At 38.9% G+C, this 27488-nt stretch overlaps 1 protein-coding gene across 1 annotated transcript in view; it reads right to left on the bottom strand.

Annotated features, from left to right (window-relative positions):
* DCHS2 (dachsous cadherin-related 2) overlaps positions 1-27488 on the bottom strand; it is a 247311-nt gene that overhangs the window by 49848 nt on the left and 169975 nt on the right. Inside the window, 5 exon segments of the mRNA XM_027597418.2 lie at positions 1826-2683; positions 9677-9886; positions 10095-10229; positions 22406-22645; positions 25815-26658. Of these exon segments, the coding sequence (XP_027453219.2) occupies positions 1826-2683; positions 9677-9886; positions 10095-10229; positions 22406-22645; positions 25815-26658 (2287 nt within the window).

The following is a 27488-nucleotide window of genomic DNA, read 5'->3' on the forward strand; positions in this document are numbered from 1 at the left end:
TACTTATTTATTTGACAGATAGAGAGAGAGAGAGAGAGAGAGGGAGAGAGAGAGAACAAGCAGGGGGAGCAGCAGAGGGAGAGGGAGAAGCAGGCTCCCCGCTGAGCAGGGAGCCCGATGCAGGGCTTGATCCCAGGATGGAGGGATCATGACCTGAGCCAAAGGCAGACACTTAACTGACTGACCCAGGAGCCCCAAAGATTCTGTAATTTTATCAGATCAATTTCAAGATTGATTAATGTGCTGTATTTTGTGCTATATACTTTAGAAAACGTTAACTTTACTTTCCATCAGGCTCTGCTCTGGTGTTAGAATGAATACCTCTTAAGAGTAATAGCAATACAGCTCTAAGGAATATCTCATTTGTCTAACATTTGTTTAACATTTAGCGCTTCTATGGAAGTCTCATTACACATAAGAATGTAAGTTGGAAATTTCTGACTTAGTTTGGAAGTCACTATTATTTCATTTAATGCAGATAATAGCAATTGACTCTTAATTATGTTTAGAATCAATGAGAGGCCTTCTGAGGAAGCAACCTATGGGATAACCATAATTCCAAAAAGGGTCAAAGTCACGTTAATAATCTGCAACTGAAAACAACCCTGATTTAATATTCAGTATTAAACTGAATATTCTCTTTTCATAGAGAAGGCAGTATAACATGTATAACATAGATATTTTCACTATGAAATGAATAAATTGGTTTCAGAAAAATGCAGGTTGTCTTTTAAATAATGGCTTCTGTAGGTACAGAGAAAGTGAAATTGAATCCTGACAAAATGACAAAATGCAAACAAAACTGCCATGAGCAGGTGCACAGCGCACAGCGCACCTTTAGCAACCAAGCTCTCCCTCTTCGAGTCCATGTGCTTCGCCTGGTGGATGGAAAGAAATCAGTAGATTCATCTCTCCACTCTCTAGTTAGATGTAATTACCCAGGTCAAATGTCTTTCAATTTACAAGTATCTATAAGGAAGTTTTTTCGCTTTGGGGTTAGAAAGATAATTAAAACTGATTTTTTATTTACATTTCCCATTATGGCATAAATGTAAGGAAGTAATTGGAAAAGAATCTAGTGTTATTAGGAAAAACAGTTACTGTTCACAGAAGCCTGGTCTGAGCTGCGCTGAATTCTTTGAGTATCACATATTATGGCACTGTGTGAAAGCCACTGCAGATGGTATCAAAATGAATAATGATACTAGTATTAGTAGTTTCTATTTATTCCATGCTTACTACGTGTCAGACGCTGTTTTAAGTGCTTTATGTGAACTGGCTTATTTAGCCCCCAGAACCTAATGAGGTAGGCACAATTCTTATTCCTACCTTATGGATTAGGAAACTGAGGCTCAGACAGATCCAGTTGCCCAAGGAGGCACAGTGGCTTACTTCGGATTTAAACTCAGGCAGAGCCCAAGCATTTAACCACAACATACCTCCTCTTTTATTGTACTTCTAAGAAAATACTTTAGGAAATGTACACTTGTTAAGGAATTCAGATACATTTAAATAAAGGGTTTTTTTTTTTTTGAGGTTGTAAACCTTTATTAACTGAAACTTCAAAAGCCCTAAATGATTTCTTTTTCAGTATTTTTATGATTTGTTGTCATTAAAGGTTTGTGTGTGTATGTGTGTGTGTATTTTACTGTATTTGAAGGTACTGTTTTAATACTGCACTATGGATGAACATTGGCATACCAAAAATTGGCTGAACTCAGAAATTTGTGACTGAACCCGCAATAGCACTCTTGTTGTATAATCCTTAGTTTTAAGCATTTTGCCCAAACAGGTACAATATATAAAAACTTGAGGGGACACTCACCTGCATCACAATTTTCGGTCACAGTCGCTTTATAGAGATAGTGGCTGAAGGAAATCTTTACATCTTCTCCTTCCATGTGAACGACTAAGAGGCCAGTGGTCGTCCTAGCTGGAACCCCCTGGTCCCTAACTTTTAACTGCAGCCAGATTGGAAAATATTCAGAAGATGGGCGGTGCCGAAGTTGAACTTCTCCTGTATATTTATCAATAGAAAACATTGACTGGGTCTCTGCAAAACTAAAAATGACAGTTCCATTGGGTCCCAAGTCAGGGTCACTGGCTGTCAGAATGGCAGTTGTCTGGTTAATAGGTGACTGGGGAGAAAGAAAAATCTCCAAGGGGTTCTGTGCCCAAACTGGGTCATTGTCATTTACATCTGTGACATGTACTTCTATAATGACCGTGGTGCTTCTTGAGCCCTGGACACTACAGTCTCTGGCCACAGCCCTAAATGTATGCTGAGATCTGGCTTCTCGGTCCAGCGTGTGGCGGGTTCTCAATGTACCTGCCACGGCATCAATGGTGAATGCACTAGAAGCCTCATCCACCAGAAGATACTCAGTTTGTCCATTCAGACCTTCATCCTTATCCACGGCAGACAGCACAAGAACCACTGTTCCCACTTGAGCATCTTCTCTCACGGAGGCCCGGTAATGCAGCATGGGGAAGGACGGGCCATGGTCATTGTCATCCAAAACTCTAACCTGCAACTGCACTAGAGAGCTCCTCGGTGGATCCCCCAGATCAGAGCACAGGATGACTAGGGTAATATTGCTGACTTGCTCCCGGTCCAAAGTGCGAGTGGTTGAGAGTTCTCCTGATGTTTCATTAATAGCAAAGTATTCATCCATATTTCCATCTGTTAAAGAAAACACATTCAAATTCAAAACTCATTGGAACTGAAGAAGTAGCAGCCCTTTGCTAGCTATATATACATAGACATATGATTCATATATATGTATATGTGATATATATCAGTCATATATATGATGAGACATATATATATATAGGATTCATTCATTCAACAAATATTTATTTCATGAATATTACATCCTAGCACTTTTGTAAGTATTGAGGATATAACAGTGAACATGATAAAGTCCCTGCCCTCATGAAACCTCTATTATCAGGGGATAAACAGAATAATATAATTCAATATTTCTCTTAATTCAAATAATTAAAACACTTGCTTTGACTGATTTGCAGCAATATGGATTTTTGTGTATGCATTTACAACTTTTTATATTCATACATTTTTCCTCTTGAGATAATTGAAATGTATGTTTTATTTGAAATAAAACAATACCAGGCAGGGATAAGAAACAGGATATAATGTCCATTTTTAGATATCAATAAAAAATTAACAGGTTGATAGTAGTATTGTGGATGCAGCGAGATTCTCTTCCACATTCCCATGTACCTTGTGTATGACTCATAGCACTTCTCTAAGAGATAGGGGAACACTTGTCTGTTTCTTCCCTAACATAAGGAATGATGAGGTTTTAGTCTTCTCTGTATCCTCCAAAAAAAAACCCTTCCCTTTACTCTTGCCCATGGTACCAAGCAGAATCAAAGTTAAACCTGAACGCAGAGACAAAAAACCTTCAAAGATATTTTAAAGTCATCCTAAAAATTAGGAAAAATACAGTTCAGTGACTTATTGGCCATATCTTGGATGAGGGGCATATTCTTGGATGAAGCACACTATTCCAAATAGAGTGGGATCAGTGTGCCTGGGTGGCTCAGTCAGTTAAGCGTCTGCCTTTGGCTCAGCTCATGATCCCAGTGTCCTGGGATCGAGCCCCAGCAGGGAGCCTGCTTCTCCCTCTCCCTCTGCTGCTCCCCCTGCTTGTACTCTCTCTCTCTCTCTAATAAATAAAATAAAATAAAATAAAATTAAATTAAATTAAATTAAATTAAATTAAATACTGAGTGGGAATTTACTGGAGTCTGCCAGCAGCATGTGGGGAAGAAGTAGAACAGCATTCAAGAAAACAACAGTCATAAGCAGTGTTGGGGGCTGAGGAGAAGGGACTTGCATTTGTATTTTGTTCATAAAACACAACTAATTTGTACCAAATATAGGGGTGATCAGGCAAACCTACATTTCTGTGGCATTTGTCATTGATAAAATGATTCATTCACTCAGCAGACATTTAAGGAGAACCTGCCACATGCCAAGTATGTGCCGGATGCTGGGAATATGAAGGTAGTAAGGCATGATCCCAATCTCCAAGCATTTACAGTCCAGGAGGAATTTGGGTCAGTCCTGGGACATTAAAGTGTGGTGTGAAAATCATACGCACAGAATGCCCAGAAGCATAGAGGAAGGACAGAGTCCTGTGTTAAGATGGGCAGGAATGCTTATTAGAAAGAGTGACATCAAAACTGGTTCCTAAAGTGGAGGGAGCCAGGCTAAAAGTTTTGGAAAGTGTGTTCTAGGCAGAGGGGAGAGCTTGAGGGAAGTCTTAGGGATGTGAGGACTTAAAGGCTGCAAATGTTTTAGTGTAACTAGGACACGTGGCTCCTTGGGGGTTTGCGCGGAGAGGGCAGGGAGAGGGTTGGCATCCGGGAGGATGTGAATTTAGAAGATAAGCAGGGGGTTAAATCATGAAGTGCCCTGTGTACACTGCTGAAGAGTCTGCCTTAACATCCTTAGGGAGCTCCTGAAGGATTTTAGAAGAGAAAGGGTCATGAATCACATTTCTGCTTTAGGAGGAGGGCTGAGCAGCAATGCCAAAGCTTGGTTAGAATACAGGAACGTTAGGAGGCTATTACAGTAATCTGCTTGAGCACCAGGGATGTTCTAAATGAAGACATGCACAGAGGAAGTGGACACATCCCAAAGATATTAAGGAGAAAAGTAACAAGGAAGGGATGAAGGATTCATGATGGGGTTTGGTGAAAGAGTGAAGGGCGTTTAGACCAGTTGTGTTTAAAATGAGGTCCGAGTACCCCTGGGGCTATCTGAAGTTTTCTAAGGAGTATCTGGAAACTGGTAGTTTTAATGTAATTTCCAGAAGCTCAGTTTACATATTCTTATTCCTAAAGTTGTTCTGCCTGAGAAATCACCTAAAATCATGTGAGTTTGTCTTTTCCACATTCCTTTTTTTAAAAGATTTCATTTATTTGAGAGAGAGAGAGAGAGAGAGCATGAGAAGGGGGAGGAACAGAGGGAGGAGAAGCAGGCTCCCTGCTGAGCAAGAAGCCTGATGTGGGAACTCAGTCCCAGGATCCTAGAATCATGACTTGAGGCGAAGGCAGACGCTTACCGGACTGAGCCACCCAGACACACCCTTCCTTAACATTGTTACCTTAGCATCCTCCCTAGTCTATCTCAGAAGTATGGTGCCTTGGCAGGTGGCTTTGCAGGTCCAGAGTGTTTCCGGAAAGATGTCTGAGTCTCTCAGTGTCTGAGAGGACAGGACTCCCAGCTGTGGGCCTGACCCCGCAGGTGCCCTTGGCTTGGCAGGGCCCGTGGGACGGAGGGCAGGTAAGGAGCCTGGCTTGGCCTTGAATGAGAACCTTCCCCTGCCTGGGAAGTTGTTCAGATATATTTTTTAAAAAGTATTTTTTTTATTCTATTTGATATATTTTTTAAAGATTTATTTATTTGTTTGAGAGAGAGAATGAGATAGAGAGAGAGAGAGCACATGAGAAGGGGGAGGGTCAGAGGGAGAAGCAGACTCCCCGCCGAGCAGGGAGCCCGATGCGGGACTCGATCCCAGGACTCCAGGATCATGACCTGAGCCGAAGGCAGTCGCTCAACCGACTGAGCCACCCAGGCGCCCCTTCTATTTGATATCTTTAAAAGGTGATGTAGCCATTTATCTTAACGTGTCAATATTTATGATATTCCAAGAGACACTAGTTAAACTTCTAACAAAAATTTTTAGTCGATTACTTAAAAATATGTGTGTTGGTAATACATGGTTTTTCAAGATTCCACTAAGGGCAAGTTGAGCGAGGTCACCGACAGAGACTGTAGGAGAAGCCAGACTGTGATGGGGGACGGTGTGAAGGAGGTGGTGCTGAGCTGGGGACACACTGGTAATGCAATGCTGTGGGGCACAACAACAGGGTCTCTGAGGTGAAACAATTTGAAATGGGAGGGAAAGATAAGTGGATGTGCCAGGGTGAAAAAAAAAAAGATTAGTGAATATCGGGTCTGGCCTCGCCATTTGAGTTGGCTTTTCTCTTCATGTGCTCCATCTATTTTATCACTCTGTAAATTGTTGAAAGCTGATAACAGTGATTCTTGTCCACAGAAATGCAAATTAATTATGTCTAGTGGAATGTCATTGGTTATTGTCCTGCAGCTAGACCTCGTCTGCATTTCAGAATTCCTTATTTTCTGTGTGTGTGTGTGTGTGTGTGTGTGCGTGTGCGTGAGTGTGTCCTGGAATTCTCCTTGGACCAATTTTAACATCTTTTTAGTTTGCTCATTAATCAATGACTTAATAAAATAAATAAAAAATCTTCAGTTGTTAATTTTATATTTGTGTGAAAGTCATTATTTTACTTAAAAAAAATGTCCTTTAATGGGACTTAGATCTTCAGATGCAGATAAAGATAGGGAGATATAAGGGTGTCAGCGGTAGCTGAAGATGAGGACTGGATGAAATGACACAGTAAGAGTGTGTCCATGAGCAAAGTAAAAAAAATAAGCACAAAACACCCTGGAAACTCCAGTAAGTCAGAGGACCACCCACAGAACAAGGACATTGGGAAGGCTTGTCTAGAAAGGCAGAAGGATCAGGAGAAAGTGACTTTCTGAAGGCAAGGTGGGACCAAGTGTCCAGGGCATGGTGCACAAAGGCACAAAGCAGTACAATTAAATTAAGAAATGACAGGGATCCACTGGATTTAGCAACAAGATCCTAAGTGTCTTTTTGCAAGGGCAGTTTCAGTGGAATACATATTGTAGCAGGCTAAGAAATGAAAGTAAGGCAAAGACACAGAAACCAGAGTGTACACAGTGATTTTTTTTTAAATTTTTTATTGTTATGTTAATCACCATACATCATTAGTTTTTGATGTAGTGTTCCATGATTCATTGTTTGTTCATAACACCCAGTGCTCCACGCAGAACGTGCCCTCCTTAATACCCATCACCAGGCTAACCCATCCCCCCACCCTCCTCCCCTCTAGAACCCTCAGTTTGTTTTTCAGAGTCCATCATCTGTACACAATGATTTTTAAGAAGCTTGATTGTGAAGGAAAAGAGACAGTGAAGGGATGCATCTGAGGGAAGTCTTTTTTCAAGATGGCAAGGATTGGTAAATATTGATGGGTAAAACCAGCAGAAGGGGAAACTTTGACTGTATGGGGAAAAGAAGCGAATGAGCAAACCCTGATACAGTGAAGGGGGACGGGTGGCACTCTGGGGATTGTTTGTAATGGGTGCTTGACAAGATAAACACAGAATTTGAGAGTGAGCATTTAGAAAATCTTATACAGACTTGACAGAATAATTTTATGTCTGCATAATATAATAGATTAAAAAAACTGAGGCTTGCATTGTGTACACCTTTTTGTTTTCTTCCTCACAGTAATTCATATTTATTGTATTTTACAAGAGTTTCAGTGCACAACAGATTGAAAATTAAAAAAAAAAAATTCAAACCCTGGTCCTTAATCACAGATCATTTGGAAAGTTCTAGAAAATGAGTGGAGTTTACAAAGGAAAGTACCCAATGCAACAGGTAGAAAAGAAGTAAAATTGGGCTTACTTACACAAGTTAGTTTGAAAGGGTGTCATTCTTCTGGATGAAAGTATGACAATACACATAAACATTTAAAATATATATGCCCTTGGACATGATAACTCCACTTACACTTATCATAAGGAAATAATTGGGTAAGTGTTCAACTGCAACACTTTTATAATAGTAAGACTGCTATTATACTCAATATCTAAAAGACCATAAAAGGGGATGCATGAATTAAGTGATATTTTACATAAGCAGTAAGAAGAGACATCATTAGAAATGCTAACATATGTGTATATTTACTGATATGAAAGATTCACATAGTATATAAAAAATGAGTTTAGGGAGGCCTGGGTGGCTCAGCCGGTTAAGTGGCTGTCTTTGGCTCAGGTCACGATCCCAGGGTCCTGGGATCGAGTCCCATACTGGGCTCCTTGATCAGCAGGGACCCTGCTTCTCCCTTTGCCTGCCACTTCCCCTGCTTGTGCTCACTCTCTCTCTCTCTGATTAAGATAAATAAATAAATAAATAATGAGTTTAAAAAATAAGTAACAAGGTAGCATATATAAAGTGTCCAATATATATAAAATTGATGTCTCCATTCACCAAGGTTCATGGAGAAGTGTTCTTCAAAATAATAAATGAGTTACCTCTGCAAGACATAAATTTTTGTGTTACTACTTTTGTTCTTCACAAATATGTACATATTCTATACCAATTATATATCACTTTTGTAATCAGGCAAAAAGGCAATAAAGCTATTCTCATTTTAGAGTAATATTTCTCACATAGAAAATGTCACGGGTTCTAGAATTTTTAGCGAATAGAAAGTGATAGCTTTCAGAAGCCAGTCTACCCAAACTGTTTTTACAAGATCTAAAAGCACCTTCTCCCCATCAGATGCAGTCTCTGAAGCATTACTCTCCCCTCAACTCCAATCATTCTATGACATATACCAAAAAATCACTTTTTCTTTTAAATGAATAAGAAGATGTGGCTCTCTCCATACAAATGCTAACATTATTTTGTCAGAAATTTTTATGCTTCTGATCCAAAAGGAGCCATATCACAACATTATCTTCTGGGTAGAAGTTCCTACAGACTCTGATCAAGGGTGTGGTATGGTTGTCGTTCTTAAGTGTTATACTGGTGTTCAGATCTGGGAACTGTCTTATCTCTGTGTCCTCCAGGTTCCATTTAAGAAAAGACTGACAACAACTGCCTTAGGGTCAGGTCATGATCCCCAGGGTCCTGGGATGGAGTCCTAGCATTGGGCTCCCTTCTCTGCAGGAAGCCTGCTTCTCCCTCTGCCACTCCCCGTGCTTGTGTTCCTGCTCTTGCTATTTCTGTCTCTGTCAAATAAATAAATAAAATCTTTAAAATAAAATAAAATAAAATAAAAGAGAATTCAGGGTGCCTGAGTGGCTACGTCGGTTAAGCGTCTATCTTGGGTTCAGGTCATGATCCCAGAGTCCTGGGATGGAGTCCTGCATCGGGCTCCTTGCTCAGAGGGGAGCCTGCTTCTCCCTCTCCCTGTGCCTGCTATTCCACCTGCTTGTGCTCTCTCTCTCTGTGTCAAATAAATAAATAAAATCTTTAAAAAAAAAAAAGAAAAGAGGGCGCCTGGGTGGCTCAGTCATTAAGCGTCTGCCTTCGGCTCAGGTCATGGTCCCAGGGTTCTGGGATCGAGCCCCGCATCGGGCTCTCTGTTCGGCGGGAAGCCTGCTTCTCCCTCTCCCACTCCCCCTGCTTGTGTTCCCTCTCTCGCTGTGTCTCTCTCTGTCAAATAAATAAAATCTTTAAAAAAAAAAAAAGAAAAGACTGACAAAAGTCTTGTTGGCTCAAAATAATAAGAATATTAGTGTTCATATAAAAGACACAAAAGTAGAAAAAAGTTATATATCCCATCTACACACCCACTAATATTACCACAAAAAATTCACAATAGTTGCAGAGGGGAGATTTAAGAATTTGGAAGCCAGTGGCTCAGGCTGTCTGTGGAAAGGACACACATGGCGTCAAATAGCTTTTACTGAGCATGTATTCTGTAGATCCTGCAATAGACACCAAATACAGAATAATCACCAGTGTGTCAACTCAGTCAGTGTCCTGAGGAGAATTTTAGTGGAGAAAATACTTACCAATTACATGATACCTGACAGCTCCATTATTGCCAGAATCCATATCAGAAGCCAAAACAGTGTAGACAACCCTTGGCTCTTGGTTTTCCAGAACCTCAATGTCATGACCGGGGACAATAATCTCTGGTGCATGATCGTTCTCATCTTCTACAGTACAGAGAATTGTTGTGGTGCCAGATAATGAAGGGACTCCTCCATCTCGTACGAGTACTGATGTGAAATAAAAGATGGCATAGATTGTGGCCATAAATTCATGCCTAAAATATATTGCCCCAACTAGACTGCTGCATCAGACCAAACTAACTGGGTAGCACTGGGTCAATAACAGTTTACTAAAGATATTCTACAGAAATGTAAAATTTCACCACTAACCTCCTGCTGCCTACTTTTGATTATACCATGGTCAGGCATCCCTTACCTCGAAGGGTGAAAACTTCCCTAACTTCTCTGTCGAGTATGGTGGTCGTCACTACCTCTCCAGTGTCAGGATTTATCTTGAAGAATCCAGATGACGCCCCTGGCATGATTTCAAATTGAAACTTGGAATTGATTCCTTAAGAAAAATATAAAGAAAAACTTACTAATTATCCCTTTGGAAACCATTTGTCTGTTTTCCTATGAACACGTTAGGCCAGAGATGAGAAAGGCAAGACGTTTAAACAACCTTCAAATTAAGGTAAAACACACACACACACACACACACACACACACACACACACACACACACACACACACACACACACACCCCTCTTTTGGCTGTTCTTGCTAAATAAAAGCCTCATGGGCTGAAATGCTTGATTTTCAAAAGTCTTAGGAGACTTCCCCACAGTGAATGCTTAAGATTTTTTCCCTCCCATAAAAAATTTCTTATGAGTGCGCAACCCTACAATATATTCCTAATTACTCCTTCTAACACCCCTGATTGTGATTTAATGACATAATTGTAAGCTTACGGGGCAAATGACAATTTCTGTAGATCGACTTCCTACTCAAAAGCTTGTGCTCAGTTATGGTATTTTGTTTATTCTCCAGCACAGTAGGCAAGCACATAGACTTGCTATATGCATATTTTTGTTTTATTTTCTACTTAGTATTCAGGCTCCTATCTGGAGTGAGAAATGTGGTACCACATTAGCGTGCATTTTGAAAACAATGCTTCCCATTTTTCTGTGGTTTCATTTCTTCCCTGAGAAAAGCATCATGTCATTTCCGTCATTGATTATGAAGATCATTCATACCATTAACTTAAATGAGTTTATCGCATGCCGTTGTAGCTTATTTGCACTTTATACAAATTCCTTTCAATTATTTTCCTATCTCCTTTTTTAACCGACAAGAATCTATGAATAGACATAGTACTTAGAATATATGATTTTATACTTCAATAGAAAATGAAATATTATTTTTTGGCCTTAACAACAACAAAACTTCAATTACAAATTCCATCTTGCCAGTCTTAAAAATTTTCACTCCACTATTTAATGGATATAATATAGGACTGAGTGCTGGAGGGAGTGGAGTATAAGTCTAGTTTTATGTAAGAATAAATATAGATGTCTTCTTACTATGTCCTTGAAAGAGAAAGGATGCTAAACATAGTCTGCAGATGTTTTAAGGAACTTAAGAGAAAAAAAATCTAATAAGATACAATCAATATATTTGATATGGTGTGGTCAGAGGTCACCAAAAACTTACTGTTCTGTCAGTAGACATTAGGCATATTATTCCATTAGTGATTATTTAATAATTAAAGTGATTACTTTGGTCTCATAATGATCACATACTCTCTGCTACAGCCAAGACAAAAATGCTAAAAATTCCAGGTTAAATTTGTTATTCTTGTTTATCTCTTTGTATATTAGGAAAATGGGAACAATACCATCTTACATCTATTTTCCTGTTCCTCAAATATTTGGTGAGCAAAATTAGATGTCAAGCACGGAGCTATTTGCCCAAGAGACAGTGGTGAATCAAATGGGTATGACCTCAGCCTTCAGGGAGCTTACACAGAGAACAGCACCTTTTAATTATGGACCCTTTATTTTTGAAATCAACTCATTCATTTATTATATGATTTTATCATATATTACACATTATGTTATATTTTATATATTACATTATGTATTTTAATATTTATTTAAAATATTTAATATTTTAATTCCCAATACCTGTCAAACCTAGAAAATATTTAAAAATAACTCAAATCTTTGTTTTCCCTTCCTCCCATTGTTCCCATTATTCTGTAATGTGCTTTACCCTTCTCCTCAATATGTTCCTGACTTTTTAGAAACTTTCATATTTTATTATTTCCATTATGCTATATAGCTTTTATCCCTGAGATAACAAGCCACTCACCTTCAATCTCCCTAGTATCTTAAGAACAAATAAGATTCTTAATTACACCATAGTTTGCAGGCATACATTTTTTACATACATTTTCACACTCCAAACTTTACACCCTTCATAATTTAAATTATGTGAAATAACTTTAAAATATTTTACAATGGCTCTTTTAGAATTTAATTAGTGCCTTGCTTCTTCCTCCTCACAACCTATAATCATCCAGGACAAACATAGCATCATCAGACATGAGAACCAAGAAAATAAAAATAAAATAGAGATTATTTAGTCTAATTTCATCACCTTCCTAAGCACAGTGGAAATTGGAATCTGAAGATATTCAGTGATATGACACACCCAGTGAAGGGGGAGTGTGTGTATGGACACATACAGATATTGCTCTTAGACCTCAAGACCTACAGCATATGACCTCTTAATTTTTCCTTCTTTTAGGCACCCTTCTCAATTCAGTTCTGTCCCTTTCCAGTCCATCCTCATGAATGATCACTTTTGCAACTGTGCAACTTTCCTCAGTCCTGTGGCTTTGTGCCAAAGATGCCCAGCAAAGCCTCAATCCAGCATCATTCCAACCATCTCTCTGCCCTCCCGGGATATCCAGCAGATAACTGGGGCGGCAGAAAATGTCACAACAGCATAGACTGGCGCCACGGAAATGTCATTGTCATCCAGCAGTCTTTTCAGCTTTCCTGTGTCATCTCTCTCCCACTCATGTCTCCCACCCAGCACGTCCTGGCTCATTCTTTTTTTTTTTTTTCCTTCATTCCAGGTTTAATGGTCTGTAAAGCACGTGCGATCGAGGTCGGAGATAGGGAGGCCCTGCCAGGCTCTCCCTCTGCACCTCAATAGAAATGATGTGGTGGCCAGGTACCATGGCCAGGCCCAGTACACAGGGTTCCCCAGCCCAGAAGGAATCCGACGGCTTGAGGAATTCCTGTGCCGAGCCCTTCCTGGCTCATTCTTATAGATCGCTTTCCTTCCTATTTTCTGGAGAAAATGAAGGCATGGAAAGCGTTCTCTCAACTTGTGTCTACATTCAGCTCTAACTCCTGGTTTCTGTTTTGGTGGCCAAAGTAACTCTTCAAGTGCTTCCTCTTGGACTTTTCTTATTATTTATAGCCTTTTTAAAATTAATTTTTCCCTTAAATTATATTCTTCTCTAGCTATAGGAATCAAATTTTTTCCTTCTCTTTATAACCAAGTTTCTTTTAAAAAGTCTATCCCTTCTTTGCAGCCAGCTTGAAATTGTCATACCTAGCTACTCTTTCTACAGTCACCTTCTGTTTACAGAACATACTGGTCATCTTTGTTTTTATCTGATTTGTCTTCTCTGTGGCTTCAGATATTGCTCACTGATGTTTAAAAAGATGGAAAGGAAGGAACAAAGGGAGAGAGGTGGGAGGGAGAGAGAAAAGAGAGGAGAAAAGCGGGGGAGGAATTCATTCTACCTCCTCCTCAATTCACTGTTTTCAGTTTCTATCCATTTGCAGATAACACCCATGTGTCTGCATTGAGCTCCAATTATTTGGTTGCTTCATTCATTCATGTGTTCATTCATTCATGTGTTCATTCCTGCAATGCACATATATTGAGTGCCAGGCACTGGAAAGATACGCTCAAGTAATAAGTAATTATCTTGGTCCTCAAAGTTCCCCTTTAGTGTGGAGACAATTAAATCAATGAATTATAGACAGTGTGATAGAATATGTGAAATCACTGAGGAAGTGGACCAGGGAAGACTCACCCCAGGTAAATGGTCTGTTCATTGATTACCTTGTTAAATAAACATATAGAGAGAGTGAGAGCAGGTGCCAAGGTACTATGCTAGGTGCTAAGAATGTAACTGTTAGCAGGAAGACAAATTCTCTACCCTCACGGTGCTTGCAGTATAGTGCTGCACACGGAGAAGTAAGCGGACCATTACGATTCCATATAAGACATCATTGGGAAACTATGGTTGCCTTCTGTATAAGCTGAGCCTCTAAAGATGAATAGGACTTAACAAGTACGAAAGAAGAAAGAAGGTTTGAATGCATTAAAAGTAAAATGCAGGGGCACCTGAGTGGCTCAGTCAGTTAAGCATCTGGCCTTCGGCTCAGGTCATGATCCCAGGGTCCTGGGATCGAGTCCCGCATTGGGCTCCCTGCTCAGTGGGGAGTCTGCTTCTCCCCCTGCCTGTTGTGCTTTCTCTCCCTCTCTCTGTCAAGTAAACAAATAAAATCTTTTTTAAAAAAAGTAAAATCCAAACACCGTAGCACTTAGTCTACAAAGTCCCGTACGATATGGGCTCTGGTGATTCCCCAACCTCTTCTCACATCCTCGCTCACTCGCTATGCTCCCGGTCCGTCTGCTGGCCTCACCTTTGTTCTTTGAATGGGCTACATTTCTTTCTGTCGGGGTCTGAGTGGTTGCTGTGTCCTCTGGCTGCTCCTCCCTCAGTTCTTTCCATGGCATCCTAGTTATGCCACTATTGGTCTCGGATCTAAATCTATTCTGCTCTGCTCTGTCCTGTGATGCTGGGGCCAAGGATCAGCAAGCCACATTTCTCTCTCGCCAACTCCTCTCTCCTTGGGTCTGCTGCAAAGGACACAGGGGAGAGTGAAAGTCAGAGGAGAGGAGATGGGAGCCCTTCTGTTTGCTTACTGTCCCTGTCAGCACTGTCACTGCACCTGCGGCAGCATGCTCATGGCTCTCCGGCTTCTAGAACTCCCTGAATCAAGCTCCGCAAGGCCTGGCCCTTTATTTTTAGTTTCAGATAACCTTGATCTCTTCCATTTCCCAGTGTTTGGGGTGGTAGCTGTTCCTACGGTGATTTTTCCTGGGTTACTTCTGGATTCCCTTTTTGCTTACTCAGCCTTCCAACACCTGTATTATAATCTCTGGTTTTCCTGACCACACCTGACTGATGGAGTATTTAGCAGCAGGAGTGGGTCTCAGGTATCAGAGATTCTGGGTTTGGTTATGTCTTGGTCTTGCATGCTGTGCTGAGTTCTCTGACCACGGGAAATGGAATACCAGTAATCGATGACTGGCAGTGATATCATAATTGATTAAGTTATCACCTGTGTTTGATTGTGAGGGAGTCACCATCAAAGGACTCAAGTTCCACAGAGGACCAAAAGACTCTGGCCGTAGGGGAGTAAAAGGGATTGTGATGAGTGATGGCTGCTTCTGGATATACTAGGAACTTGCAGAAAGAAAACTACAAGCTGAAGCTGAAGCTTGCAGGTCATAGTTAATAACCAGAAAGCTTCTATATGAGCCTGAAAATTAATCTTCCTGAAGATCAGACCCAAGCCTAGTGGCAGATACAACAGATAACTTCTAGCAAGGAGATGTTTATTCACATAAAGACCCATAACTAGAGTTATCCCAACATTTTGCAGGCAGCTTTGTGCAAATCTGACTCTCCTTCTAAAGAATGGCAGGATTTTTCTAAGTTATATTGGAATAAACCTAGGGAATCTGTGTGGAAGCCATTTCTAAGAATGTGAGACCCAGGGAAATGAAACAGAACTTTGGTTTAGGCTGGAATTATTGGTGTCATGTGCCTAGCAGAGATTCTGAATTGAATGTGTTAGCTCATAGCTATTTCTCTCAACAGTTTCTTTGATGGGCTCATTTAATAGAGGCCTATCCTCACTGAGGTTGAGATGCCAGATCTCTTGTATACTGTACAGGAAGAATCCAAAAGTCTGAAGAACAAGAAATGTTAGGACAAGTTTACCTCACATACGACATGCCCACCACCCAACTCCCACGACAGTTCCCAAGAGTTCAGAGGAATCTCTTTATAAAGATCCTGGGGAAGACATTGGTTAGAGGTACCCCAGCATTTTTTAAAAGTCCTCTGCTAGCTGGCCCCTGGAGGCTATGAATGATGGGGTCACTGGTCCTGGAAATCACCTTTTGAGATCAAACACTCTATACCAACTTCAAGTTATTTGCTTTCACCCAGCAGAAACAACAGAGTACATCTTTAGGTAAACTCTTCTACTATTGGCCATCACCGATTTGGCAGAGATTTTGCTCATCTTGGCATCCAATAGAGCATCGTATTGATCCACTATTTTGATGACATCAAAATTGGATCTAATGTGCAGAAAGCAGCAAGTTACTTAGATGTCTTCATTAGATATATGTAGTAGACCAGCTGTTGGCAAATTACAGCCCACTGACCAAATCCAGCATGCCCCCACTTGTGTAAAATTTTACTGAAACACACCCACACTCATTTCTTTATGTATTATCTATTGCTACTGTCTTGGTACAAAGTCAGAATTGAGTAACGAAAATTATACGGGCTGCAAAGCCAAAAATATTCACTATCTTGCCATTTACAGAGAAACATTTGCAGAGCTGGAGTCTAGGGTGGGAGAGTGATAGCCGTTGAGCATAGAGAGGAAAGCTAGAGCCACTTCATAAAGTGGCTGGCTGTTAAGCAAAAGAACATAAAACTTCATCCTCAAAACCATGAGGAAGTAATAAAGAATTCTGACCATGGGAGTGTTATTTTCCAGATTTATTTTTTAGGAAGATCATTTTTCATGAATTCCTCAACTGTACAATGCTCACACAACTCAGAAAGTTCTAAGGCAAAAACAGGATCATGCCTGACTGATTGAATGAAGGAATAAATAAATGAATGAATTCTGAAGAGTGAAGGCAACTTGAAGCAGCTCCAGTTTCTCAGATCACAGAATCAAAAATATTTACTGAGCTCCTACATCTTAGCTTGCACTGACTTAGGGACCTGGGATACCAGTGAATAAAACATGTCCTGAGTCCCTAAGAAGTTCACCATCTAAAGGGCAGGTCGACAGGCGAACAATGAAATAATTACAATACCCTGTATTAAATGAAGTAAGACTAAATCAAGGTTAATAGTGACTGGCTCTGGGTGAGTGAAATTGTAAGTGGTTCCTCTTTATATTTTCATGCTGACTGTTTCATTAATTCTAAGACACATTTCTCCCCACATTTTAACATTTCTGAAGCTAGATGCATTTTACAGTTGCTGGTGTTTTAGAGTCAATGAAACAGATGAAATAGTGTCACGGCAGAGTTTCTCCCTTGCTTCAAGTGTAGGCTGTTGTGCACAGTTGTGACCCAGCACAGGACGTTTTCCAGGAAATCAGATCTGGAGTGAATTCAAAATAAACCCAGATAGAGAACACAACTGACCCTTGAACAACGTGATTTGAACTGCACGAGTCCACTTAACACGTGGATTCTTTTCAGTAGATATGGTACAGCGCTGTAAATATATTTTCTCTTGCTTCTGATTTTCTTAAAACCATTTTCTTTTCTCTAGCTTACTTTATTGTAAGAATACAGTATAGAGGGGCACTTGGGTGGCACAGTCGGTTAAGGGTCTGACTCTTTATTTTGGCTCAGGTCATGATCTCAGGGGTGGTGAGATCAAGACCTCCTGCCCCCCACCTGCTGCACCCAGAGCTCAGTGGAGAGTCTGCTTGAGATTCTCTTCCTCTCCCCCTCCCCCACTCACTCTCTCTATCTAAAAAAAAAAAAAGAGAGCGAGCGAGAAGACAACATGTAATACATATAACATACAAAATATGTGTTCATTGACTGTTTATGTTATCCCTAAGTCTTTTGGCCAACTGTAGGCTATCAATGGTTCAGTTTTTGGAGAGTCAAAAGTTAAACGTGGATTTTTGACTGTGGGAGGGGCAGTTGGCACCCCAGAACCTCAGATTGGTCAACTGTACATTTTTTTATGGAATAGACAATAAGATCTCATTGTAGAATTTGACATTTTTTGCAGGGCAATGTGCTGTTAAATTATTTTGTATTCACCATTATTGAGCAAATACATCAGCAGGGAGTGAGTCACCTTCCCTGGTGAGGCGCCCTTTCTCTGGGGACTGGTGGAGGTGCACCCTGGGGATAAATCTTTTCTCACTGACAATAGAACTCTTGTTGGTGGTACCAAAAGCTGTAGCAGTTTTAATATCTTAGTTAAAACCTGTAGTTGTTTTTCCCTTTTAATCCATGAAAAACCTCCTGTTGGAACTAGTGTGAGTCATACATCATAAACATGCCGTGTTCGAAGTCCCATGGGTTTTGAATGCCAAACGACACTGTAGGCTTACAATTTTAAAAACTGCACTTAGAATGCTAGAAAATATATGTTCAGCTTTCTGATATTAAGTAATGCTATAGTATTTTTTAAAAATACATAACTATAAAGTAAACCATTCACAAATTCCAGTGTGATGCCAGTTATGTTAAAAATCTTGACGCGACATTTAATTCTTATGCATAATTCTTTTCATTGTTTTAACCCAAGAAGCAAATATAAAAAACAAAACAACAACAACAAAAGATTGAGGGAAAATGTATTCAAAAGCACTTGCTTAATTGATCTGGCCTCATTAAAAACACTGAGATTAACAGTAAACCCAAATTGTCTCCACAATGTGCATAAGTGCATGAGACTTTTGAAGATGCTGATGTGTATTTCAAACATCCATAAATGCAAAGCCAGCAAAACAATAATTTTGCATCTAAACTCTCCATCAGGCAAACATAATCTCTAGAATACTGAACTCTTCAATTCAATTTAACTAACAGGTTGCAGACTGGTCATTCTAAAAGAAAATAACACTGACACTAGGGGCACCTTGACAGTAAAAATCGGAATGCATATTTACGGTAATCATCTTTAGTTGATATGTGCAAATATTTGAGAGAAATACTTTTCTCTCTCTTCAGACATTAAAACGAGAGATTCCTTAGGAGTGCCTATTACCAAAAATAAAATTAATAAGATAAAGTAAGGTCAAGGGGAGGAAGCATTTTACAAATTTTAATAATTGCTAATAAGTAACTGTTGCACTGATCCACACCAGTGGCAGGTTCAGCATGTCTGTGAACTTTGAGAAGTAGTTTCTGTGTTGCCCAGAGCCCTATGTTGCTCAACTTAAACCAGAGAGTGCTCTAAGAGAACTTTATTGAACTATTGTGAAACACAAAGCTGATGTATATTCTCCATTGTTTCTATCACCCTTAAAACTATCCTGCCAGAAATGTGCTAAATAAATTCTGTAAGTACAAGTTGGGAGGAGCAATTGTTACCACACTCCAGTCATGTGTCTTTGAACATGGTGAGAAAAATTTTGTGATCATACTGCCCCATTCTGGTCAAAAGAGAGAAAATTAGGCTAGTCTTTGAAAAAATTTTTGTAGCATCATATACAAATTTATGTAAAATGCATTTCATTAGAAGATGATGTTTTCCAAAAGGGCAAAGCAACTAAAATGGCATATAGTGTAGTATAAAAGCTCAAGGAAATCTATCTATTACCCCTTAGATGAACGATTTAGGAAGAAAATGCTACTGTTAATACGATTATTTCCATGGGCACATCTATTACAATTCTTGTAAAGAAAAATTATACTGATTATGTAATGCTACTTCTATATACCTATGTGAATTTTGAAAGATTGGCTTATTCACAGATTGGAAGAATTAATATTGTTAATATGTCTATACTATCCAAAGCAATCCACAGATTCAGTGCTATCCCTATCAAAACTCCAATGGCATATTTCATAGAACTAGAACAAATAACTCTAAACTTCGTATGGAACCACAAAAGATCCCAAATAGCTAAAACAATCTTGAGAAAGAACAAAGCTGGAGGTATTGTGGCCCCTGGTTTCAAACTACACTACAAAGCTATGGTTATCAAAACAGTACGGTACCAGGATAAAAACACACACAGATCAATGGAACAGAATTGAGAGCCCAGAAATAAACCCACACATATATGGGCAATTAATTTATGAAAAAGAAGCTAAGAACATACAGTGGAGAAAGAACAGTTTCTTCAATAAATGGTGTTGAGAAAACTGGTCAGTTGCATGCAAAAGAATGAAACTGAACCACTATCTTACACCATACACAGAAATTAACTCAAAATGAATTAAACACTTGAATGTAAAACCTGAAACCATAACATTCCTAGGAGAAAACACAGGCAGTAAGCTTTGTGACATTGGTCTAGTGATGTTTTTGTGAATCAGACTCCAAAGTCAAGGGAAGCAAAAGCAAAAACAAACAAATGGGAATATATCAAACTAAAAAGCTTCTGCATATCAAAGGAAACCATCATTAAAAAAACCCCTCCTGAATAGGAGAAGATATTTGTAAATTATGCATTTGATAGAGGTTAATATCAAAGATATATAAAGAATTCATACAGGGATGAATTGGTGGCACAGTCTGTTAAGTGTCTGACTCTTGGTTTTGGCTCAGGTCAAGATCTCAGGGTCATGATATCAAGCACTGTGCCAGGCTCCCCGCTCAGTGGGGAGTCTGCTCGTGATTCTCTCTCTCTCTCTCTCCCTCTTCCCCTCCCCCTGCTTGTGCTTGCTCTCTCTCTCTCTCTCTCCAAAATAAATAAATAAATCTTTAAAGAAAACTTCATACAACTCAACAACAAAAAACAAACAACCTGATTTTAAAAAGGGCAGAGGATCTGAATAAACATTTTTCCAAAGAAAACATACAGATGCCAACAGGCACATGAAAAGATGTTCAACATCACTAATTATTAGGGAAATGCAAACCCGAACCACAGTGATATGTCACCTCACATTCATTAGAATGGCTGTTATCAAAAAGACAAAAAATAACAAGTGTCGGAGAGGATGTGGAGAGAAGAAAACCCTCGTGCACTGTTGGTGGGAATGCAAACTGGTGCAGCCACTGTGGAAAACAGTATGGAGCTTCCTCAAAAAATTAAAAACAGGACTACCAGATGACCTAGCTATTCCACTACTGGGTATTTATCCAAAGATAATGAAAATATTAATTTAAAAAGACATATATATCCCTATGTTCACTGCAGCATTATTTACAATAACTAAGATATATACACAACCTATATGTCTATCAATGGATGAATGGACAAAGATGTAGAATGTGAAATGGAATATTACTCAGCCATAAAAAAGAATGATATCTTGCCATTTGCAACAACATGGATGGACCTTGAGGATACTAGGCTAAGTGAAATAAGTCAGAAGGAGAAAGACAGATACCATTTGACTTAGTCATATGTGGAATCTGAAAACAAAACAAAACAAACCAACAAAAATGAAACAAAGATAAACTCACAGATACAGAGAATAGGGAACGGGGGTATGTGTGAAAGAGGAAAACAAGATCAATTGTAGAGTGATAGATGGTAACTAGATTTTGGGGGTGAACACTTTGTAGGGTATACTGATGTCAGATTATAATGTACACCTGAAACTCATACAATAAAAAGAATATATATATATATGAGGTAAAAAAAAAACTGGCTTATTAAACTATTTGTATTAACTTGGATGGGAAAATGGGCATATGCTCTCAAGGGCAAATACTTCACCATAATTTTCGGAGTTATTTTGTTTAAAATATAAACAATATTATTAAAGTTACTGGACCTTAAATACCAAAAAAGCCACAGTGATATTGAAAAGGAACTCTAAGACATTAACAAATTCCCAGCTATAATAACTATTCACTTCAGAGTTATTTGTCTGGACACAGTGGCTGACATTAATAAGAATAATAATAGTAATGACAGAAATTGACCTTTATTGACCACTGATTATGCCAGTCTTAGCTCTTTACACATAATAACTCATTCATTCTCATAACATAACTAGAACTTAGGCCCTATCATTATCCCCATTTTCCAGATAAGCAGAGGAAGAGAGAGAATTAGCTACTTGTTCAAAGTTACACAGCTGAAGTAAAGGATAGTTCTAGGATTGACACCCAGCATCCTCTCTCTTTCATTATACTGTATAGAGAGGAAATACAGATCCATTTACCATTTCATATGTGGTGTATCTAACCATTACACTCTGAAAAAAATGTGATACTTTGTCTATACTGCGGTTTATTATCAAGATCAAATAAAAATTATGTTAATTAGGTATATATCATTCTACCAAAAATAATAATATAAATCAATAGAAACAAATGCCATATAAAATCACACATTATCGAGGGGTGCCTAGGTGGCTCAGTCGTTTGGTTGAGGCATTGGGCTCCTAGCTCAGTGGGGAGTCTGCTTGAGATTCTCTCCCTCTACCTCTGCCCCTTTCCCCGATTGCACACACTCTCTCTCTGTCTCTGAAATAAACAAATAGATCTTTTTTTGTTTTTTAAAAAAAGCACACATTACCTTTACCTGTGTATGTGTTTTTGTGTGTATGCTAATTACAGCGGTGTTAGAAGTTTGAAATAACTAGCAATTGTCTTCATTTTCTGGGCCATAACTAGTTTCAAGTATGCGAATTTTTGTTTTTAGCATTAATTACCAAGTTTCCATATTTTTAAATTACCTGAATCTTTGTCCATAGCTTCAACCCTTGTGACAAACTGCCCTGGATTTTGGTTTTCTTTAACTGAAGCTTCATACAGGTTCTGCTGAAACACGGGTGCCTCATCATTTACGTCAAGAACAGTAATCGTCAAAGTCTGGGATGAAGAAAGTGCTGGTATGCCGTCATCCAGTGCCAGAAGGGTCAGAATGTGCTGAGCTTTTATTTCATAGTCCAAAGGACAGGTGGTTGTTAGTAAGCCTGATTTGAAAGAGGAGAAGAGCAATAAAGAATAAACATTTTCTAGAGAAGTTGTGCTTACTCCACCTTTGTCTAACTTACCTAACTTGCTAAAGATCCAGAAGCTTTCTTTGCTGAAGAATAAATCTTATTAAACCAACATGAAGTTTATATATTATCAAGAATAAAAAGATAACTTTTTAGTCAAAAGAGTCATCCTGGTATAAACTATAAGGATGAATTTGAATTCAGAAATAATCTATCATATACCTTTATCTACAGAGATGATTACATCAAAATTACTTTTCTACTTCCATTAAAAAAAAAAATCTAGGTTAGGAGCGCAGGGCTGGCTCAGTCAGTAGAGCATATGCAACTCTTGATCTCAGGGTCTTGAGCTCAAGCCCCACGCTGGGCATGGAGCCTACTTAAAAAACAAAATAAAAACAAACAAACAAAAAATCTAGGTTGTAACAGTAAATGCTTCCATGTCAAATGACACTTCATGTCATTTACCAAAAGGTAAGGATAGCTACATTCCTTAAGATAAAGAGTTCTAGTCTCTTTATACTATCTCAGTTAACTAGCTTTCTTTCCTAACAAAAAATAGGAAGACTCAATAACTCAGGAAATAAACTTCACAAATAGAACATGTCTCCATCCTACTGCCACTTAAGCATATAACTCATCTAAACAAAGTGTTATACAGTCTTGCACACATATATAGCTGTCACATGATTCCAATCATCACATTCTTTCTTTGAGGATTGCTGTTTGCTTCTCTAACATATGCTCATCCTACGAGAATTTACCTTCAAATAATTAAAGAAGCGTACTGATTCAGATTTTATAAGGTAGTTTTTCAATCATTACTTATTATCCCTCTGTATTTCAGAGCCAAAGCCATTGCAAAACTCACTGTGTCTTCTTCATAAGAAATGTGAGCTTTGTGAAGAAAAATAGCCTGTCTCCTCTGAATGCATTCAGCAATGATCATTTATGTCTTTGAAAAATATCTCAACTGCAACAGCCAGTACCATTGTTCCAGAGTCATGACACCTATATTACTGAGGCACGATTCTAATTTTATCCATCCTCTTTAACGATCTGAAATAGACCTTCCTTAGCCATGTTGGAAAACATTTTAAGTATCGTTGAAACAGGTCCTTGGAGACCCCAGCTCTCACAGAAATCAGCAGCTGGGTCTGGACTATCTCTCTGTCAGCTGGGCTTTTAGGTGATGGTCATGCATGCCTCAGAATGGAACCATATGTACAGGATTTAATAAATATTTTGATGAAATTTTCCAACAGTATATAGCCGGCCTATAATCATGACTTCCAAATCCTACACATTCAGTCCCATTCCAAATAATGTTCTTAACGAACAGTTGGGCCAAATGGTATACATCTGAGATGTTTTTTCTAAGACTCATGCAAAATGACTTTATTTTTTAGAGAATGAGATGGTAGTCCATCTCTTCAATATCTCCCGAAAATCAGGTTGAGGGGATGTTCATTTCCAGTTTCACAAGAATGACACTTTATGCATGTAACCTTCCATCAAACTGAATCAAAAGTTTTAGTAGATGTTAATTTGTAACATGGTGACAGCAAGACAAGTAAAGTGACAGTGAGTGACATTTCTACAGAGTGGACAGTGAATAAATGCTTCTGCAAGCAATGTCCACAATAGCCAAACTGTGGAAAGAGCCAAGATGTCCATCGACAGATGAATGGATAATGAGATGTGGTATATATACACAATGGAATATTATGCAGCCATCAAAACGAATGAGATCTTGCCATTTGCAACAACGTGGATGGAACTGGAAGGTGTTATGCTGAGTGAAATAAGTCAATCAGAGAAAGACACGTATCATATGACCTCACTGATATGAGGAATTCTTAATCTCAGGAAGCAAACTGAGGGTTGCTGGAGTGGTGGGGGGGTGGGAGGGAGGGGGTGGCTGGGTGATAGACATGGGGGAGGGTATGTGCTATGGTGAGCGCTATGAATTGTGGAAGACTGTTGAATCACAGATCTGTACCTCTGAAACAAATAATGCAATATATGTTAAGAAAAAAAAAAGAAGAAGATAGCAGGAGGGGAAGAATGAAGGGGAGTAAATCGGAGGGGGAGATGAACCATGAGAGACGATGGACTCCGAGAAACAAACTGAGGGTTCTAGAGGGGAGGGGGATGGGGGGATGGGTCAGCCTGGTGATGGGTATTAAAGAGGGCACATTCTGCGTGGAGCACTGGGTGTTATGTACAAACAATGAATCATGGAACACTACATCAAAAACTAATGATGTAATGTATGGTGATTAACATAACAATAAAAAAATTTAAAGAAAGATGTATGGGGTGGGAGAAATGTGAAGGTGGTCAACAAGTACAAACATCCAGTTATAAGTCCTGGGGATATAATGGAGAGCATGGGAACTGTAGTTAATAACATTGTATTGGGTATTTGAAAGTTGCCAAGAGAGGAGTTCTTAAAAGTTCTTACCACAAGAGGAAAAAATCTGTAACTATGTGAGGGGACAGAAGTTTACTAGGCTTATTGTGGTGATAATTTCATAATAAATACAAATTTCAATCGTCATGTTGTACACCTGAAACTAATATAATGTTATATGTCAACTGTATCACAATAAAACCACTACCATCACCCCCCCAAAAAAATGCTTCTGCAAAAAATAAAATGTTACAGCTGATGTGAGAAGTAAAGGTCTTAATGCCCAAATCAATCCAACCTTTTAAAAATACAGTATTTCCAACTATTTACAAATGAATATTTGTACGATCTTAAAGATAAGTTTCCCTTCTAAAGTCTTTGACTAATGCTGATGATTAGTCATGCTCTGCCTTGATGCACTTTGGTACCATCTCCAACCCTGTGACTATCCACAGTGCAAAGCAGTAAAGAAGTTTGCTACTATATATTCATCTTGTGAAATGGGAGATAGCAACAAAGCATCGTCAATATTAACAAACAGGCCAATTACAGGTGGTTGTTTGAGTACAATCTCTGGGCCTTTCATTTACATAAGTTAAGCAGTAAATCAAGTCACATTTCTTTAAAGCTTATACATCTTGAGAACTGTCATTTTAACAGAGGAAAATGAAGAAGACAAATGTGAGCACGTGATCAGAGACTTTAAGTGATAATGACAGACAGTACCTGATGACTCGTCTAGCATAAAGGCCGTGTTTTCATTTCCTGAGAGGATGCTGTATGTCACTCTTCCATTTCTTCCTTCATCTGGATCTTGAGCACTTATGTGGTGCACCAAGGAGCCCACCGTGGCATCCTCTTTGATGTGGGCAACGGGGAAAGACATAAAAGTGGGGCTGTGGTCATTTACATCCAAAATCACGACCTTTGCCATCAGTGATTGCAATCGCCGGTCTGTCACATTCACAGCCTGATCTGATGCAGTTATTGTCAGGATGACAGTTGGAACCCTCTCTCTGTCAAGGGGGGACGCAGTGACTAATGTGCCAAATGAGGGGTGGATGAGAAATGGACTCATTTCCGGGTGGTGGGATTCAATGAAGTATTGAATTCTACTGTTCAAAAAACTGCCATCCCCGTCTTTGGCATTGAAGACATGCACCAGAGTCCCTATAGGGACATTCTCTTCCACACTTATCACAATGAGCTCTTCTTGGAAAGATGGGGAATGGTCATTCTGATCCTCCACATCAATACTCAGGAAGACTGTGCTATTCAGGGGAGGGGTTTTGCTATGGTCTTTAGTAACCACCCTGAAAAGGTAATGAGATGTTATTTCGTAATCAAGTTCCTTAGAAAGGAACAAGTCCCCTGTTGAGCTGTTGATTTCGAAGTGACCATCCTTGTCATCTGCAGCAATACTAAAATGTAACTTTCCATTATGATGTTGTTGAAGGTGATCGGGTGACTTTATCAAGCTCATTATTTTTGCAGGCTTCAAGTTTTCAGGTAAAACTAAGTGTCTAATATTCTGAGAAATGATAGCTCTCCCTTTAGATAGTGGTATCACCTGAAATAAGAATGAAAGAGAGCTTTTAATTTGAGGTCCTTTTTAACAGTTGAATCAGTAGATGTGATGATATTACTTTGGAAGCTAATTCCTTCCATTTGTATGATACACATATGTTAATTAGTGAGAAAATGTCTTTTTCTATTATATAATTCCAGTATGTCTCTGAAGGTTGAAAACTGTATAACATCTAGGAGATAAGAAAGTACAGAATTTTCCACTTCCCTGTTTGTTCTAATGCGTGAAATGAGATTTGGTGAGACCATGCTATAGTTAAACTGAATTGTAGCTTTGTGATTCTTCAATGAGAATGTGGGTTAGATAGTTCTCCAAATTACTCTAAATCCTAGAGACCAATATATCCATAATGACAACATCTGTTCACATTTATGTATCATGTGTCTTTGTTTATCTGAAACCAGAGACTTGGAAATATTACGATATAGAATTTTCTCCTAACCCACATATCCTCAATCAATAAAGAATATAATTTGGAAACAGAATTCTTAGGGATATCTATTCTTGATTATTATACATATCTGTATTAATATTAGTGATTGTCATGTGCATGAACTAAGAAATCTAGCTATGCACAATCATCTCATTTTTGACTGGTGAGTGTGAATTTTTCCCACAATGAAGACTTCCCACAAGTTGTTTGCTCATTATGATTAAAGCAAAGCCTTAAAATATGGTTCTCAAGTGACTTTTCTAAATTTAAAAATAATTACAAAGAACTATGTGATATATTATTGACCCTTGTTTACATACAAGTTTCTCCCACAAATTTACCAGGTCCTTGCAATTAGGAACAAGTAAAAGACAAGACA

Source organism: Zalophus californianus, chromosome 2 (genome assembly GCF_009762305.2).
Source record: "Zalophus californianus isolate mZalCal1 chromosome 2, mZalCal1.pri.v2, whole genome shotgun sequence".
NCBI lineage: Eukaryota > Metazoa > Chordata > Mammalia > Carnivora > Otariidae > Zalophus > Zalophus californianus.